Source organism: Solea solea, chromosome 9, assembly GCF_958295425.1.
Source record: "Solea solea chromosome 9, fSolSol10.1, whole genome shotgun sequence".
NCBI classification, from domain to species: Eukaryota; Metazoa; Chordata; class Actinopteri; order Pleuronectiformes; family Soleidae; genus Solea; species Solea solea.
Window position 1 is genome coordinate 7,541,149 of NC_081142.1, and position 19,802 is coordinate 7,560,950.

At 41.3% G+C, this 19,802-nt stretch overlaps 1 protein-coding gene across 2 annotated transcripts in view; it reads right to left on the bottom strand.

Moving 5' to 3' along the window:
- The window catches only part of elavl4 (ELAV like neuron-specific RNA binding protein 4), a 72,481-nt gene that overhangs the window by 24,135 nt on the left and 28,544 nt on the right, over nt 1-19,802 (bottom strand). For both annotated transcript variants that reach the window (XM_058637986.1, XM_058637985.1), the window contains exons 4-6: nt 15,878-16,124; nt 3,312-3,415; nt 370-523 (exon numbers count right to left, since the gene is read on the bottom strand). In XM_058637986.1, coding sequence (XP_058493969.1) covers nt 370-523; nt 3,312-3,415; nt 15,878-16,124 — 505 coding nt within the window. The remainder of the gene's footprint in view (nt 1-369; nt 524-3,311; nt 3,416-15,877; nt 16,125-19,802) is intronic.

Below are 19,802 nucleotides of genomic sequence, written 5' to 3' on the forward strand. Positions count from 1 at the left end.
TGTTCATTATTTTTGCATTTTCAGTGACGACAAGTGACTAAAATATCATACAAGGGAATTTAAGGCTAGTATAAATGTAGAAATTGTGGCAAGTGGATTCTTTTTTTTTTAATGAAAAGCATTTGCTTAGACATAAAAGGCACAAATTGTGTTGAGTTATAATAGTGTCTATAAATGAAATTACTATATGACCAAACTGGAATGTTGAAAATGTGTACACAAGTAATCCGTGTGTACTCATGAATAGTTGGGGGATATCTTCAGTGTGTGTGTGTGTGTGTGTGTGTGTGTGTTTGCCTTCGGTGACTGACTGATCGTGTGGGTTCATGTGGAATTTTAAAGAGAGAGGAGGTGCTGCCCCATGGATACCTGTGACCTGGTCGACGAGGATGCGGGAGGTGATGATGCGTCCGTACTGGGAGAAGAGCTGCTCCAGCTCCTTCTGGGTCATAGTCTTCGGCAGGCCACTCACATACAGGTTGGCATCACGGATGGAGGCTGAGCTAGGTCGTGCATATGACACCTGCGGGAAATGAAACAGAGTTTTATGCCTTGTACGGATGCACGAGTACATATAGACTGAAATCCCACTGACCAGTGGGAGGATTTTCTGGGATTTGAGTGTTTTATGCTCTCTCTCAATTTGAGTCTGTTCCTCCTCATGTCCACATGCAGTACATTCAAATCACATGTCCGTTAACAGGCCATGCGTGAATGACGTGTTTAATGTGGGAAACTGAATAACTGATCATACAGCTCCCCCATCAGTTGCTCTCTACCGGTGCACTTTTCATTTGACAAACCCAACATCTTTGTGTGTCCACCCGATTTTGCTCCTGCGAAAGTTGAGTAAATCCCATTACTGCTGCTGCTGACTGGAGCAGCTTTCCCTTGCAGTGCTTTCATTACCTCTGACATGTGGAGATGTAAGTCGTCAAATAGGTTTAAAGTCAGGCAAATATGTTGGATATGCAGTTGTATCGTTGAGCAACAGCATGGAAATTCTGCTGAACTTAAACAGTGGGAGTAGGGGATTGGGGACAGCTGGCTTCCCCGTGTCTCAATTTTCTTTTACATATCTTCCGCTTTGGCCTCAGATTCTGTGTTCTTCTACCTCTCCACATTTCTCTCCCCTTTGCTGCTTGCTCCTGCTTCTCTCCTCTCTTCCTTCCTTCCTTCCTTCTTGTGTGCTGCCTCAGTAAATCTTTCTCTCTCTTCCAGATTCTGTTTCCTTTTCCTCGTCTTTTCTTCTCTGTGCATCTCTGCATCATTTTCCCTCCTTGTCAGCCAACTCCAGATGTCTAATCCATCAACACCTCCCTCAGCTGTGAGCAGTATTGTGCATAAGTGTGGTGTAGTGCATGTGTGAAACAGAAGCGTGTATGTGCGTGTAAAGAAAAGTTAGAAAAATTGCAAGTGTGAAGATTAAAGTGTTCACAAGCACACCCTTTAAATGTGTCTGACATTATGTGCATGTGTGTCACTGTGAGCTCCTCTCACCTTTGGCTAAATCTGAGGTGCCATGGTGGAGGAAAACACGGCAGCGCAAACCAAGTCAAAGTCACTATAGAGAGACACATTGCCTCGGAGCATGTGAAACTCTAGGCCAAGTGTTTCCTCACATGTGCAGTGTCAAAGAATGGGAAGGGTGTGATATGAAGGAGCGACAAACTTAATTTTAGAATTACTGTGCTGCCTTTTAATTTACCTTGTTACCTTTAGGGTGTTTCAGTCTGTTGTGAAAGCAAGGAATGAAGGTAGCGGGGGGGGAGGAGGAGGAACAAAGTGTGAACGAGTGATGGCGCCAGACAGAGACACATTCTGATGCATTCTGTCATTACAAAACGAGGGGTGTCTTTATCTCAGGACAACTTAACTTCGTTTTCTCATGACGCAACCTTTTGAGTCATGAGAGTGAAAATCAGCCACATTTTCATATTCATATAAATACCTCTGTGCTGCAAATACTGTGAAGATTGTTCAAGAAACAAAACTGTCTTAACAGTGGGACATTGCAACTCTTGCTCTCACAAGCTTATGTTGGATATCCTAACCACAAGATGACATTTAAATGTGTCAAATCTCACTTAGTAATGAATATTCCTTTATTTGTCACTGCTAACCTACAGAGAGTGCAGCTGGGGCATCTTGAAAAACGGACTATTTATTTATTAAGACTTTCAATAATGCAATGATTTAAAAAGCAAACACAGATCAAAAGCTGTTTGGATTAAGTGCTCCTGAAATAACGATGTGTAAACACTTCTGACACTTAAACTTATGTATCTTCTGTAGTCAACTGGACTTGACCTGGAGGACTAAGAACCTTCACAGACTCAAAGGTATGCAGTAATCTTTGGTCAGTTAGAGCCCTGACCAAATCAGATACACACAAATATTTGCACTAATATATTCCCCCACCATCAACACAAATAAAATATGTCATCGCAATAGTTCTGCAACGTATTGCAATTTGAGTTGCGACAGTTTCAATTCAATATTTACTGTGTTATAGATTTAAAACACGGTGGAGAATTACCATGTATTGCCTTTGTTGAAAATCAACAAGTGAACATCTCTTTTCCTCAACAGACACAGCCAGGATGCTAAACTAATACAAAACCACTTCAAGGCAGACCTTGAAGGCAAAGGGGGATTCATTGTTAGATGCCACTTTCACAAGTGCAGGCTAATCTTACATAATATTAGATAAGATTATCAGATTAGATCAGATGATAGTAAGCGAGAATCCAAGGATTACCAGAGAACAACAGATTATGACCCAGTTTAAAAGCAACAACATCCACAGGGCAGAGAGCGGAGAAGAGGGGGAGAAAAACAGGAAACTCACTATACTGAGCTACTGTATATCAGTGGGATGATTGATGTTTGTGTAAATCATCTGCAAAAACCAGTGCCAATACGGTTTCATTTCTTTTGCAGTGAATTCTCTGTCTTACTGCTGTGACGAGTGACCACCAAGACTGCACATTAGTCTTGCCATAAAATGCAATAACAGACACCTCACTTTTAAAAAAACAAAAAAAAAAAAAAAACAAATGTGATGACTGACATTTGCCTTTCCTTTCCCTCAGAGATATCTATGTCATTTCAACTTCACATTTGACATTTAATAAGTAACATTTCCCTAAACATGTCACTGTGCTTTCTGAGGATAATGTCTGTTAATCCCATTTTGCATTTTATGATATTTACTAACGGTATTGTTACCTAAAAAGAATAGAATTTTCGAGCCAGTCATTTCTTACTTCTTAAGGTGGACTTGTGCACTTGTACAGAATGTCATTTACCTTGATCGTTTTGGTCTGAAGTCTGAGTCCATTTAACGTGTTGATGGCTTTCTCGGCGTCCTTTGGATCGATGTAGTTGACAAAACCGTAACCCAGACTCTGTCCTGAAATGCCAGAAAGAACGAAGGTTATCTTAACGTGATTCTTTTGTTATCTCAGTTTTTTCATTGACAAAGAAGAGTCTGAATTTATACCAACCATACTAAAAAAAATGAAGACCGACACACTTTAAAAGTTACATCAGTTAAAAATGCATTACATTTCATGTTACAGCTAGACGGATCATTCTTATGTATGTATGACATGTTGACCGGTGTTTGATTCCTTATCCGCCCCAAAAACACAAACTGTGTTTCCATTTGTTCACACAGCTTTTGAGATGTAGCCCATATTGCTGTATACAAATCTACATGGTGTGTTTATCATCTTGCTGTGAAAACAGAGAAAACTAAAACCTGGTCATATAACAGTCAGAAAGGTTAAAAGAAAAAAGAAAATATTGCTCAATCATCTATTCTAGTTTTCTGAGGGCAATCTGACCTGGCATTGGGCAAAAACCCAGACCTTATATAAGAAAAGTTTCTTGGTTGACACCAACCTGAAAGTGAGAATATAAAAGCCACCAGGGGGTAACTTCACTGGTTGCAAAAATAACTTTGAATTCCAATTATTATGGGTGACGTCACGGCCAGTTATCACTTGGGTGAAATGCAGACACACATGTAAGTTCACCAAACTTAAAAGAAAACATCACGATCTGACCTTTGCTGTTACTTGTAATCCCCCTGAATTAGAACTACAGTATTTGTATGTCAACTAGTAACTAGTTGTTTGATATATTGGTAAACTCGTAGCTTAAGGGAATTGATTTCTACCGGTATATTTATTTTATGAAGCTTGAGATTGAACTGTCAATGAATGAATGCCTACACTATAATGTCATAAACCCCATAGGCCCCCAGCAAATAAAATATTATATTAAGTACAAACAATACACTTGATACTGTCTTTGCAGCTATGCAAATAAAACTAAAGTGAATGCCTTCACCCATCAAGACCTTAACTCAGCTGCTTTTCAGACCCTATTCACCTATGCCACACACACACACACAAGTACAAAGACTCGCAGTCCGTTTAAAAAGTGCAGCAGCATGCACATATTCACACTAATGGGAGCAGTCAGCACTTAGTCAGAAACAAAGTGAATCACAAATTATTGAGCATGACTGTTTCACAAAATAAATACATTTGGGCTATGGGTATCAGAGCACTGAACAGCTCAGAAGCAAGCTGTGGAAGGGCCAGGAGGGAGTTGTAGTCCTAACATCAAACAGCTGATGATTTTCTCCCCTTTTTTTTTCCACTCCTCCTCTGGATTAAATGTGGATTATCAGACGTTCTCTATTGTTAATTAAAAACCTGCCATCCTAGAGAGACTTGGGCTATTTATAACTAACCCTCCCCTCGTTCCTATGCCTCTCCTGCTCCTCTGCGACTCTCAGCTGACATCAGGTGTTAAGTTTGGCAGTTAAAGTATGGCTCACGAATGATTTCTGCGGCTTCTCTTCTTTATTAAATGATGCTCACAGAAAGGAGACAATGAATAACGAAGTGATAGAGAACAGGTGGCAAAGGTAATCAAGTGAATACGAAATAAACCAAGTTTGTAACTTAACAAAAGGGACAGAACAGTGTTCTGAATTATCCTTTAGTTCTCTAAATAAATGTCTTAAACATAGACAACATTGCCGGTAGTAACTGTTCATCGGTATACAGCGTGTATTAAATTTTGCACTGATTGTAATCCTCCTCTCTTGTGTTCAACCTCGCTCCCACTTTACCATCATTTCCTTCACCCCTCACCCTTATCTTTAACAAGAAATGTGAGGTTTGACAAGAGCAGCTACCAGAGCTGAGAGTGAAGAGTGCTATCAAAAAAGGGCTGGCTGGTGCTAATGGTACCAGGACACTTAACACTCATGGAGACATCCAGGGAGCCAAACTGGCAGCCATGGATACAGTCTCAGTATAGCAAGTTTCCATATGTGTGTGTGTGTGTGTGTGTGTGTGTGTGTGTGGGCTGTGTGTATCGTGCGCATGTGACTCAGCAATGGATAACATGCTTGCTGTAAACGTAGTAATGCATTTTCTTTGATTACAGCCCTTTGGAATGTGATGCTCGGCAGCTGCTTTATGTAAATGATGTTTGCGTGAGTATGGTGTATGCATGGGGAGCTTAAGCTGGTACTGGGACATCTGCCCGCCCCCACTCCCGTCTTCACTCCCTCTTTGGTGATTCTGAGGGCCTCCAGGGCTGGATGGAAGATGAGGGTGTGGGCTGGCGTCAGTCCGTAGGTGAGTGTGGAGATGAGGGGAGACAGAGGGAGACATCTGCCTGCAGCTCTCAGGAAATCTAAGGGAGGGAATTCCACCCACCATTTCGAGTTTTGCTACGAAGCAGCAAACAGCAGGGAGCCACCGGCAGACTGCCGGGCTGCTTGGAATTTACACGGATGGGTGGGAGACACAACGCCAACGCGCCACATTGGCAGATGTACACACATGTGCACACACACGGAAGTAAACATGTAATCACTGAATCACATAGCGCACACAAACAAACAGAAGCTGCAAATTAAGTCATTGCAGCACGACAGTGAGGAGCAGAGAATCTAGTGGCTTTTGTAAAAGTGTCATTGAATATGTTTACCCGATGTTAGACCGACTAAAACTGGACGTTTATAAAAAGATGTAAACATGATTGTCCGACTGAAATCTTTACCAAATAACTAAAGTCAAACTAACAAGCCCAGATCATCTTTAGTTAAATTACTACTGCATGAATACGTTCAGACATTCGGACTCTGTGCATGAGCAACTGTCCAGACTTTGACCCGAACATAATAGAAAAAGGAAAAGCTGGTACACAGGGGAAAATCCAGGAAGAGGAGACTGGCAGAGCAGAAATTTATGCTCTGCCAGCTTAAAGAGTTGAATATTTTAAAGTTCATGGATGGTAAGAAGGCTCACAATGGTGCTCAACATGCTAAATTTGAAACTGCCAAACACTAATAAGCTAAAGGGGGAAGATTGACACTTCAATAAATCAATTCCCCACTAGTGCTCGTTTCCTGGGACAAGGACAGTAGTCCGTTTTAGGGTGGGGGAGGTTGTGTGTCCTCAACCATTTAATGAATGTCAACCCTACCATATGCATGCATGCACATTCATATAGGCAATGTTACTACTGTAGGCACTTCTTCATTTGCAACATTCAGTGTGAATGCAGAGACAGCAGGCATCAGCCTGTCACAACACCTGCCCTGTCTGCCTCAACACTCCCTCGCAGGATCAGCCCTGCATAGAGTTCACAGAGGCCTTCACTGTTCCGCCTCAGTGGTTAAGCACAGTTCGGATGCAGCTTAAAATGCCTCAGTGTTATTTAACCTGAAATTCAAGGACAACACCAGCGTGGACTGCTTTGTTTGATTCAAAACACCGGACAAAAGTTCTCATTGTACAGTGAAGACAAAGAAAAGGGACATCTTGAAAGGAAATCTATTTTCAGAGCCATGTTGTATTTTAAAATGGCTTCAATAGTGGTCAACAATAGAGACGTAAAGGTACAAAATAGGGTGCAGAAGTGCTGGCAGTATCCTCCAAACTTTTTCTGAGGAAGTGATCCCTTAAAACGACGCTTTTATCAACAGAGACTGCCTGCTGATACTTTATAATGACAGTAAAATAACTTGTGAGAGCACTGCATATAGAGAGGCCATTAAAAATGCTTGATAAATAGCCTCTAATGGGGTTGTAGCTAACAGAAAAAACAGCTTTGTGCTGATCAATTATTTTAATGGATACATTAACTTATATGTTTTAATTGTCAATTAAAAACCAAGAACTCAAATGATGCATTGCTCTCCATAATGGCCTTTTAATGAGGTTGGAAATTCATATGCCTTTGATTCGTCAGCCCCTTTCAGTGTCAGTCCTATAAATTCAGTAACATTTGAAATGACTCAAGAAATTGTTCGGCAGCGATGGAAAAAACTTAATTTTAGGATCGCAGATATCTTGAAATAAAACATATCTCAACATGGATTCATGCATAGTATATACATCTAACATCTAGGGTTCATGAATGGTATTATACTCAGTGGGCTTGTAATACAGTGTAGGATTAGATACATTACCACCTACATGTTAGATTAACCGCATAGGCAGTGGGGGCGAGGGGATGGCAGGCTAATCTAAGACCCACTTCCACTCATTCAACTGATATTTTGCACAACCTTATATTATTTGTGCAGGTAGACGGTTATGTTCTTTAGTGCTAAAGATCGCTGCTATTTCTGGTGTCTGGGTCTTACATTACATTACATGTCATTTAGCATTTAAACATTTGGGTACAAACAAGAGCTAGAAGTAAGTAAGTGCTTCAAGTAAGACAAACTATAAAGTGCTAGTCATAAGTGCGATGTATATGTAAGTAAGTGCTTTTTTTTTGTCATCGTCATTAGTCGAGGTAGAGTCGAAAGAAATGTGTTTTTAGTCAGCGGTGGAAGATGTGGGGGCTTTCAGCTGTCTGGATGTCGATGGGGAGCTCATTCCACCATTTGGGTTTGGGAGCTAGGACAGCGAACAGTCTCGAGTTCTGTGAATGCCTCTGCGATCCTCTCAGTGAGGGGGCAGCAAGCCGGTTTGTCGTCTTTTGTGTTGTGAGGTGTTCGGACGAAGCCATTATTTGTGTCTGGATGAGCAGCAGGTTGCTCTATGTGTGAAATTAGACAATTGGAGTACTTTGAGAGGTTAATTTTACTTTCCCTTCCCCCTTCATACACACACACACACACTGGATGGATGAAAGTGAATTTTCAATTTACTGTGCAAATTACATATGGCTACACAAAAGCCAAAATACATGTCATGTATGGATGCAGTGAATTTCCAGGCATATAATCAAATATATCAATTTTTTTTATAAACACACTGTGAAGCACATACTATGTGCATACACATTATTTACAATGTGGTAAGCATAGAAAGAAACTCCAGATATATTCCATACTCCAGATACTTAATTTTGTGCCCCTTTGTTGTATTATGTGACTAAGAGCTGCATTGCAGACATGAAAGTGTCCTCATCTCCTGCTATCATCACGTCCAGTGACGGCTCTTTGATCTGAATTGATAGCTACCAAATGACACACATGGCTGAAAGAACCTTGTATTTTACAGTGGACCTTGCTGCAGTCAGTCTATTGTTCTTAATACTATCCTCTGAGAGTGTGTAGCTATTAGTCAAAGTTAATTTGAACTGCTGACACTATGTTGTCAAAACAGATATTACACTGTTGGAGTGGGAGCAGAGGCATTCTGCTGTGGTGACACGACTGCCAACTTGTTCAAAATCCATTATATGAACATTGTTTTATTTCTTTCCTGTGTAATCCGTGAAAAATGAAAGTCCGCCCTCTGATGCCTTTTGTCTTCACCGCTGCGTTGTGGTACGTGAATAGTGGCACCACGGACGTGCCGACAATCGAAACAACTCTTCGGTATCTCTCGATTGTTTGGATCTAATTGATGAAATAAAATATATATAGAGCGCCGTGCCAAGTCTTAAACTCAAGGCTCGCTTCAAATATTAATGCTTTTGGCGATGCTTATAGCCCAAAGATAAAAGCTTGTTGTAGTGTAGCAGCAGAAATGGCAAACTAGAAATTAGTGTACTCACTTGGGGCTTTTATTCTCAATGATGCTATTTGCAGCCATTGCAGAGTCATTTGACCATGGAGTGAATGCCGATTAAACACATTCCCACTGGTGAAAGACCTGTTCAAACCCGGGAGGAAAGTTTTTATTTTATTTTACAAAAAATAAAGATAAATCTGAATAAAAAAAATATCATCTGTGTGACGGGAGTACGGGACCTTTAAATGCTACGTGTGAAACATTCTTACTTGTTCCCACAATCCCACACCTTGTCAGCAGTGGAGTCTGGCTGTCATTTGGAAGTCATGGGAGGACAGAGGAGAAGTTTCAGTGTTCGGGGATCATCGGAACTACGAGCCGGTGATGCTAACACACCTTGAGAGGACCAACTTCCTCTAGAAACGGCTAATCTGTTCAGTCAGACTTAAATTTAGCAACATTTTATGACAAGGAAGAGAGGAATTTTGTCAGAATACACGTGTCACACTCGCTGCTTTCTTCCTATTTTATCCACTGATGTTTTTCCCCTTGCTGCTTGAGCAACATGGGGTAATGATATTTTTGATGGGCAAGCACTCCCGAACATAATACGATAAGATCCCCCTGTCACCAGCTTCATGTCAAAATACAGTTCTTATCCTAAAGAGGGTTAAACTGAGAGGGAGTTTGAGTGAGTTTGCAAAAAAGGTGAACACCCAAACGAAGAAATGACTACAATTGTTGTCACAAAACACACTGTACATGCAGTAAAATTACAGCATAACAAATGGATGTATTGAACCTGTTTAAATAACAAAATTCATAAACAGAGCCTCGTCCCCCGCACACTCGCATCTACTAAAGATCCCTCTCCTACTCACTCAACACATCTTTCCCTCCTGGGTTGCCAAGGTAGCAGCCACTGTTGCAGTGAGGAGGCTCCCACTCTCATTTCCCAAGGCTGCTTCCTCCAACACACACATACACACAAAGACACACACATGCCCGCTTAAAAACTCAGAGTCTCACACACACACACACAAGCCCACAAGCCCACCCCTTTGTGGTGACTCCCTGAGCCTTGGGGCCAGTGGACTGCAGCCTGCATGTGTGGGCTGCTTGGCTGTGCAGCTGAGAAATACAAGGCGAGCTGACAGACAGAGAAGCCCCTTGAAGACTTGACTGTCACACCAGGATTGCTGCACCTGCTTGGATTCCTTCTGAGAGCAGAGAGTGAACAGGCCAACAAGACCACAACCATCCAGCCCCCCCTGGCCTACTGTTTGGCTTTCTTCTGCGCATTTACAGTGCACTCAAGAGTGGAGGGTCGAAGGGCAAAGAACAAGCCCCAAGGGCCCATCCAGCCTCTGGATATGAGGCTGCAACAGGCGACATTCATAACCTCTGTGTGCCTTGTAAAGGGCACACAGAGTGTAATGAGAGGGGACAGACATGGTCTGAAGTGAGGGTCATGGGAGGAGCAGTGTGTCCAACAAGCTCTCCGGATGTCCAATTCCCAGTCTAGTGCAAAGGCAGGAGGAGGCGATTGAAGGGGGGGGGAGGGAGAAGTGTTATGGGAATAGAGACGGTACATTATTGGGACCTGGGACTCTGAAACTTTAATGTACGTCTGGCTGCTTGTGTCCGCACGTCTGAGTCTGGAAGCTCTCTTAATACCTGGCTTTGGAGATGTCAAATCCTTGTTTCATCGCTCTCTCTGTCAGCTTTGTTTACACTATGTGCAACCTTCTGTCTGCTCCAGGCTTAGATACAGTATTAAGACCGCACCAGATCTCACCTCAGCATGAATTCAGTGAGCATTTGAAAAGTGTGTGATGGTTTGTCACCACATAACATCATACTTAGGTTGGTTAGGTGTTTCGGAGAATGTAGATGAGTCTCATCACAAGACTAACGGAGGAATTATGAGGAGTTTTGTTCCCATCACTGTAGTAATGATGTGGAAAAACGGCTTAGCTTGTAATCTGAAGTTCAAAGAGAATCGGCTTTGGTCCCGAGCATCTTCTCAACGTACATGTTTGTAGCAACAAAGAGATGTGAGTATACTGAGGTTAACATCTTGAATATTTGATCTGCTCCACGTTCAAGTCACAGAGTTTGTGCCGGAGCTCAGCTGCACTCGTCTGTCCTTGCAAATCAGGGTTAAATGCATATTTTATGTTTGACATATTTGTGGGTGCACTTGATGTTCCGTAACGACAATGAAACTAATGGAAGTGTGTTGACTAAACCACAGAAGTGGGCCAAATCCAGCTTCACTGGGATGTTTTTGCACTTGAAGAATGTGAGGAAACCTGTCCCGATGTAAGAAATGGGTCCATAGCGGGATTTCACACAGCACTGAATCTGCTGTCTGTCAAAGGTGCTCCAGCTTGAACTACTCCACAGCTGACATCACAGTCCATCTATTTTTCATGGCCAACATCTGCTTGGCTTGCGACATTGTCACTACGATTTGCATCAGCTTCCCCAGATTCCATGTATAAAACCAACACATGAACGGTGACTGGAGAAGTGTGCACAACAAGTTTTTGAACACAAACTGTTATTACATACTATGATATAAACCACAGAATTATTTCATCCACTTAAACTTTTAACTAATAAGGAAATTCAGGCTCACTCAATTAAAATCCATTGTATCCTAGATCTGGTGTAATGCCCTGACACTGAATCATTTTCTGTTAAAAAAATGCTTGAGGAGTAAAATCAGACGTCTTTAAACTTAACACGGGAGAGGAGTGTTGACTTTATGTTTGTGTGAACTGGAAACATAATAGATTATGGACTTTCACTTTATGTTCAGAAAGAGTTTTAATTTGTGATCTTTATGCCACAAGTGATTTCTGGTAAGCTTTTGGTGTTTAGTGCTAAAGCTCAAGCTCGTTTATAAATGTATTAGATGTTCAGTTGGTAAACCTTCCTGTAAAAATGCAACGTTTAAGGACAACAGAAAGAACTGAGGAGTTGTTAAATGATTAGTGATTATTTTAAATGATTTAATATGTAAGCCTGATCCTCATCAAAGACCTCCTTCTGATTTCTATTATGAGATTACAAAAGGAATATGACAACAAAACATGAGACCATAGTAAAGTCAAATTTACTGGGATGGGAACATGATCCATAATGTTACATGCAATCTGTTCCGTCCAAATTCTGTTTTGAATAGCTGTATTTATTTATTTTTATTCAAGATGCATGATAACAATTTTTGTCAATCCCGACTTCCTCTGTTGCTGTGGGACTGAGACATGTATCACTGATGATGATGATGAAATAACCCGTTTTTCTCTGCAAACTAGTAAAAAAAATTGTATATCCTTTGGGTGAAGTGGCCCTTTAATTATACTCTCTAAACTATAATAGTTATAACTACTAATACCACTACCCCCATACCCAACTCCTCCTCCCTCCCCACTGCAGTCACTTTGTGTTCCAGCATGAGAAACTATTTTCCTCTCCTCCATGTCATTATGAAAATAAATGCAGTCATTTCTTGAGCAAAAATACAGCTGATTCTGAAAAATGACTTACTAACAAGGATCAGTCAATTCCATTATGTGTGTGTGTGTGTGTGTGTGTGTGCATATGGGCTTGTGTAAATGTTTGTGAGTGCTGATTCTGTGGTTTGCTTTTACATCACGGTAAAAAGTAGCTGCTTTCTCTGCAGCTCAGTTTGAGGGATTTCAGACTGGTAATTTTCAGCATAAACAGACATATGCTTCCTTTAAAGAAAGAAAAAAACATGTTCATAAAGCACTAGTGCTGCCGTGCACAATGTTTTAAAGCCATCATTTGTGTATGTTGTGTATGTTGTGTTCTCTCTGCCTGGAGGACAAACATAAAGGCTGCTACATTATAGGCACTTAATGGAAAGAGCTGCTTAAAATATATCTTCTCTATAAGAGACAGAACATTTGCAGGTGAAGGCCTGGGGCTTCGGTGCAAGTGTGAGTGTGGGCTGCAGCTAGATGCATGTTAGCTCGCCTTAAATAAAAGATTAACCTGCATGTCCCCGGCGTGTTATGAGAGCACCAGGCAGAGGCAGCTGTGCAAGCCAGGCAGACAGAAAGGTAGGCAAACAGGCACACAAGTGGGGAGCAAGAAAGACACCCAGAGGTAGTTTTAGTACCAGCTGCAGTCAGCCAGGGTGACAGACGAAGCCAGAGTGTGGAAGTCTGCCCATACCCTCCCGTGCGTCATGCCATGCCGGCGTCCCTGGAGCTGACAGGAGTAAGTACACAGGAAGCAGAGAAGACGCTGAAGACCTGTCTGTCTCTGCTGCCTCGGAAAGGCTGACGTGCTCACACCTTGTCAGTAAACACAGCTTAGTCAATACTGATGGGTAACACACTGTGAGATACAGTCAAAGAGAGAGTGGCAAGCTTGTTAAAATAGGTGGATTCTAAATAATCGGAGAAAAAAAATCATATCGTAATTCTTTTTTGACACAAATTGCAATTGGGATATAAATGGAAAATTCTGTTGACTCATGTGAAGAGCAAGACTTTTGGGCCAGCGAAATTCTGCAGCGCTGCAGAATTTCACCATCAAGCTAATTTATCATACATTTTATCTTAATCAAATCCTTTTTGAGGAAGATACTCTTTGATCTTAAGATGTGGTCATATTGAGGTTTTGATTACTTTGCGATTAATAGTGCAGCCGTATGCTGCATACTCTACAAAAAGCAGTATAACCGCTCTTATTTGTGGTATATGCATTAAAAAGAGGCTCGAATAATGACTGGCATACTTCACTTTTGTCATGATAAAATACTGACTATTTTCCAAGTATATCTGTAGTAAAATTGAGTGAATTTATTCATATTCTCAAACTTGTTCAACATTCTTTGTGTGCTATTCACACGGCATAATAGGATATGAAGGCATAAAGGCAGCGGGGCTTTATTATTCCTATCAAAATGAATAATATGTAGCTACAGAACTCTAACTATCCAACAGACACATTCAAAAGATTTGTTCTGAAATTTCAGCACTGTAGAAAAATATCTCCCCTCTCTCAAACTTTACTCTACTCAGATGTTGTGATAAAAACTGGCAGAAATTGGCTGTTCTTTATGCCAGTGTGCAAATACAGACAAGAAAAGGTACAGGTGTGTGTAGCAGCCTCAAAATAAATGGTGTTCTCTCTTTACTCTTCCCACAATCCCTCTCTATCGCTCTCACAAACTAATGATATTAATGATATGAACGTCTGTTAGACAGTATGACGCCTCTTAATGGATATGCGGATACTTTGTTGGCTTAAAAGTCTGCATGAGGAAACTACACCCATGGGAGAGTGAGACAGGTATACAGCACAGGTATAGAGGAGATGGAGGGAGGGCAGGATGTATTTAGAAGTTTTTGTGCTGATGCGAAGTCATTAGAGACCTTGTTCAATGCAGAGCGCTGCACTAAATGGTTCAAAAGTGAGCGGACTAAGAGTCCCCATTAAGGGCTTGAGCAAGTTTATACCAATTCTGTTTGTTTTTAAAGTCTCTCCAAATATGTGCTGTTAGCTTGGTACCTCACTGCTGCTGCGTGGCAAATCACACTTAAGGGGAAAATCGGGTGGTGAGGGAGCACGGTGATGGAGATGATGATAGCATTTGGTATCAGAGTGTTATTTTTGTACACACTCTGCTCCATTATCCTGGTGTATCTGACGCTCAGGCTCCATTTTGTGGCTCATTATGAAGGAAGAGGAAGATGGTTCTGAAGTGGAACCACAGAGCTGCAGATATGTGCTCAAAACAACACAAGACGATAGGAGCGGCCGGACCAGTGGTCATCTCTGCTGTACAGTCGGCCTTTACTTTAATTCAATCTGTTACAGGAAATCGAACTCTATGATTTTACAACTCTGTATGTGAATGTTTACTCTCTTCGCTTTGCTGCGATCCAAGAATGGCTTGGTGATCTCAACTGCCTGGTTAATGAGATTATCAGGAGAAGAGTGTCAGTAAGTAGGATCTAAAATGAAAGCCATTATGGAGCATTATCACAGGGCTGCATCCCCCCCTCCCTCCCCGCAATCCATCTGCTCTATGGCCACCCACGCAGCCACTATGCCCAGATTATAGCCACGATTAGCAACGCGGAGTGCTGCTTAATTTAAACACCTCTGGAGAACATGTGGCACTTTGCTGCGTTGCTGTGTTGCAGCTCTTTGACACACACACACACACCGAAGGCAGGGCTGTATTTCTTTTTGTGGAAAATGAGGAATGTGTGTTATACATTTGGAGGGATGCAACACCATGGGTTCATGTGTGAATGATTCATTTTCAATTCTTTACATGTGGGACTAGATTTAATGCAACGTTTACATCCAAGCAGTTGTATCTACACTGTCACTTGGATACAATTGTCAGTTCATCTGAAACTCAGTGAGAGGGTTAGGTATGGGCCGAAGAGGAAATCGCTAACTTCATACTTGGGGAGTTTATACAGGAATTCGTTTTTCACATTTTCAGACATTTTCAGGCATTTTTTAAGAAATATTGCAGAGATCATTAATGGAAAGTTACTTTTATGGACCAACCAACTAATTGGTTAATATACATATAAAGTATTTTCCCCCTGTAGTCTTTGATTGGAGGAATTGTCTTTGGAACCGCCAGGATTGCACATTATACTACTGACTTAACTGGGTGATTTTCATATTTTTCAATAGTGCTCTGTATATACTGAATGTAAAATGTTTGATATCTTTTGCTTGTAATGATTACTGAATTACAAGCAGATCATATTCCCAGTTCAGGAAAAGTTGAGAATCTTGGGCACAACAAGGAACAACACTTAACTTATCTTAACATATAAATAGTTTCCATTGCTCACCTGTGATTTTGTCACGAACCAGCTTGCAGGACTCGATCTCCCCAATGCTACCGAACAGGCTGCGGAACTCCTCCTGGGTCATGTTTTGGGGCAGGTAGTTGACAATGAGGTTAGTCTTGCTGTCGTCGTTTGAGGGGCCAGTCTGCATGGGCGAGGGGCAGCCGCGGCTGTTGGTGGTCGGTCCATTGGCTGTGGTGCCGCCTCCACTGGGGCCATTTGTCACCGGAGCCTCCATGTTACTGATGATCTGTAGCAGGGCGAAGAGGAGGAGGAGGAGGAGAAGAGGGGAGAACATACAGGAAAGGGAGAAGGCATTTATTAGTAATGGCTTTTGGTCTGAATTTAGCAATTCATTTGGAACAATGAATATGTATCAAGACTTTTCCAAAATTACTTTTCTAAAAGCATGACTTTGTTGCAGTGAGGCAGATAAACAGTGTGAATGAAAATTAGTTTTAAAAGCCTTTTATCCAGATATTGCAGAAACACATTTAAAATGTTTTAAATAAGCTTTGCTCATGCAGATGTAGCACATGTGTTGGTACTACTTTATAAAACACTTTTGCCATTCATAGATAGAGGGATTCAAATGTTATAACAGCAGAGAAAAATAATGCAAAGTTTCCACATCCCTGTTCTCTGACGTCTGATTACTCAGAACATTTTGTTACGGAGTAGTTTAGGCTGATATGACTCTATATTAGTCTCAGTCAAATCAGGAAAGCTGCGTTATAGCAATAATCAGTGTGATTGATTACATCTTATATCACAATGTCATGCATTATCAGCCTTTAATCTTAACATTAAAACATTGCTTAACAGTATGTGGCATAACAGACACAACATAGAGTGAATAAAACTGTACACACTTCGTGACACATCTCTGAATGCAGAAATAAACATGACTAATATGATACACGGAAGATAAAATGACAAAATATTCATGAGAACCGTCAGTGCATTGCTCTGTGACGGGTACTGAGGTTTGTGGGAGGGGACAGCGTCAGGGGGAGCTGTTCAGTTCGTAATCTCAGTGCTGCTGCTGCTGCTGCTGCTGCTGCTGCTGCTGCTGCTGCTGCTGCTGCTGCTGCTGCTGCTGCTGCTGCTGCTGCTGCTGCTGCTGCTGCTGCTGCTGCTTTGACAGACAGAAGTTTGTGTTTTTCATATCTGGCTCCACAGAGCATCTCAGGATCAAAGTGTTCACGAAAGAACTGTGAGCTTTGGTGCAAGTGTGAGAAAACAGCAAGGAGAAGGTGAGAAGGAGTGAGAGTCAAAATGTCTCTCCTCAGGAGGAGGAGAGACATTTTGGTTGCACTTTGCTTCTCTACCACAGCACATTGATACTTATTTAAAACAAACGCTTATTCAGAGTGAACATTTCACTCCGACAAAAGGAACGTGTGAAGTGAAATTATTCATACATCTACATATAAATTGTTTTTCTTATCAAATCAATGGCTTTTGTGTGTGAGGGGAGACAATGGTAAAATATGACAAGAATAAAACCAAGGACTAAATGGTAGTAAGACAAAATAAAGAAGAAAGAAGATGGCGGTACTGTTCTAAAAGCATAGACTGTATCATTCTATTCTGATGCTTGGCCAAGCAGAGGACCATAAAGTGACTGCTGATGTATTATTCAATTTTTCAATTTATCCTTTTAGTAACTGCAGTTTCACCTTGTACTGATATTATATCCCATGATCCCTGTCTAATATCTATATATTGTTGTTGTTTGTACCATTTATGTTTCTAATGCTTCCTAAATTGCTGATGAACTGCAAAAACAGAACATCCACGTCCCTGCCCATTTAAACACTGCCAGTGATGTTGCTCAACTGTAATGACCTAACTTGCTGAAATCCAATTTAAGATGCAAAATTTCTTTCATCTGTATCAATCTTTTTTTTTTCTTTTTTTCTTTTTTTAAGTCATCACTCCGCTCTCTCCCTTTCCGCTGCTCAACCATTCAGCTCTGGATCTATTTTTAACTCTTCCAAAGTACACGCAGACAGGCTGCACTTGGAAGCAGTGCTGGTTTTAGCAAAGGAGAAATGGCACGAGTCATGATTCACTCTATTTCTGGATTATCAAAAGAATGGACCTGTGGTCTAATTATATATCTCAAAATCTCCCAGTTTGTCCAAAAGTAGTTTTCAAAAAAAACCAAAACATGTCATTTACAACATACTTCTCCACCAATATTTAAATCAATATCAGGGTTATTCTCCCTATTGTCTTTAGCTGTTATTCAGTTAGTATTGAATACTAAATGTATTCAGAACAGAAACACTATCTCCATGATATTTATGATGCAGCGTAAATGTGACATTGTAGGGTGACGACTTATATTACTAGGTTTACCTGCTAGTAATCGACTTCTGTATAGGACTATTAACTCTGTTATTACGTTCTTTCATCTATATGTTTAAGAGGCGGCAATGAAATGTTTACTCTGCAGGCACACACACACACACTCTGTGGTGGGTGTATGGAATGGAAGAGCATATTCTCTCTCTCTCTCTCTGTCTGTCTCTCTCTCTCTCTCTCTCTCTCTCTCTGTCTCTCTCTCTCTCTCCCTCAACAATAGACCAAACCCACAGCAGCAAACAGTGTAAAAGCTCTCAAGATGAGAGCAAATTGTTCTTTTGACGATATCTTTTCGTAATCACTCGCCACTCTACCACAGCAGAGATACAGAGACAAACTGTGAAAGACAGAGGGGCAGAGAGAGACAGAGTGAGTGTAGTGGAAGGAGAAACTGGTCTGTACCCACAACTGAAATGATTGGAAAGAGGCCTTATTAAATCTGTTTACATTCCCTGCTAGGCTCCATTCTGTCAGTGAGTCTTTCAACTCCATGGGATGTTTCTGAGGAGTTTTCATACCAAAATGGCTGCTTCTAATTAACAGGGACCTGCGGAGTCCCAGTGGCCAATTATATTCCTCTCCTTGTCCCTGCCCACCAGCACTTGTGTGGCTCAGCAGTCCGATTCATGTTGGTTGTGAACACTCTCGCTGTCCCTGCTCTGCCACTGTGGAGCCCAGCACCGTGGACTTATTGCATGCCCTGCTGACTGGGTACAACACGCAGGCTTCTCAGGCTCTCTGTTTCAAAATGCACTCTCTAACGCTCTTTATTCTTATACTCCGTGATTAGGACAAAAACACTGGCCCTCTGAATAATACGTGCAGACAGAAAGCAATTGATATCACATACATCTGTGAGAGCATGATCATTGGAATTTCTGTTTCAAGGTGAAATGTACCCAGAGGTCATTTTATTAGGTTCAGTAGCCAGGATTCTGTTTTTATTTAAATTTGTGTGTGTGCAATTGATCAATAATTCCATAATAACCTTTTAGCATTATGTAATTCCACTGATCTGAAGACAGGGAGAGAGAGAGAGAGAGATGTAAAACTTAAGCATCTCGTCTGGGCTCCAAGAACAGCTCTGCAGATTGCTTATCCAACAATATCAACAACTGCCTACCCTGCAAAGAAGCCTCAAACCTTATAGTCTAAAGGAGATTTGGAAATTAAATGAAATTACAGACATGTCAGTATTGGCAGAGCGTTTAAGAGATGGTGGGATTGCCTGGGCTTATATGGTGCATATGAAACAAGTGCCTTTTTCCAGTGCTCCTCCCAAAACATCGCTAATAAAATCAACTTGCAGATGAAATTAAGCAATAATCTGTTTTTTTCTAGCCATGCTTCCTACTGCAGCTTTGAAAACTGGCATGTGATTGGCTAAATTCAAACAAATGTGCAAGCTACACTATGCATGGAAGGAACCTATTAATATACAACTTTTTTGTGTGCGTGAGACAAAGAAGTTAGAAGCAGAGAGCAACCTGAGTGAAGTCTGCAAGGAGTGCGGATGAGGATCCATTACAAATGCACACGGCTTCAGCTGAGCATG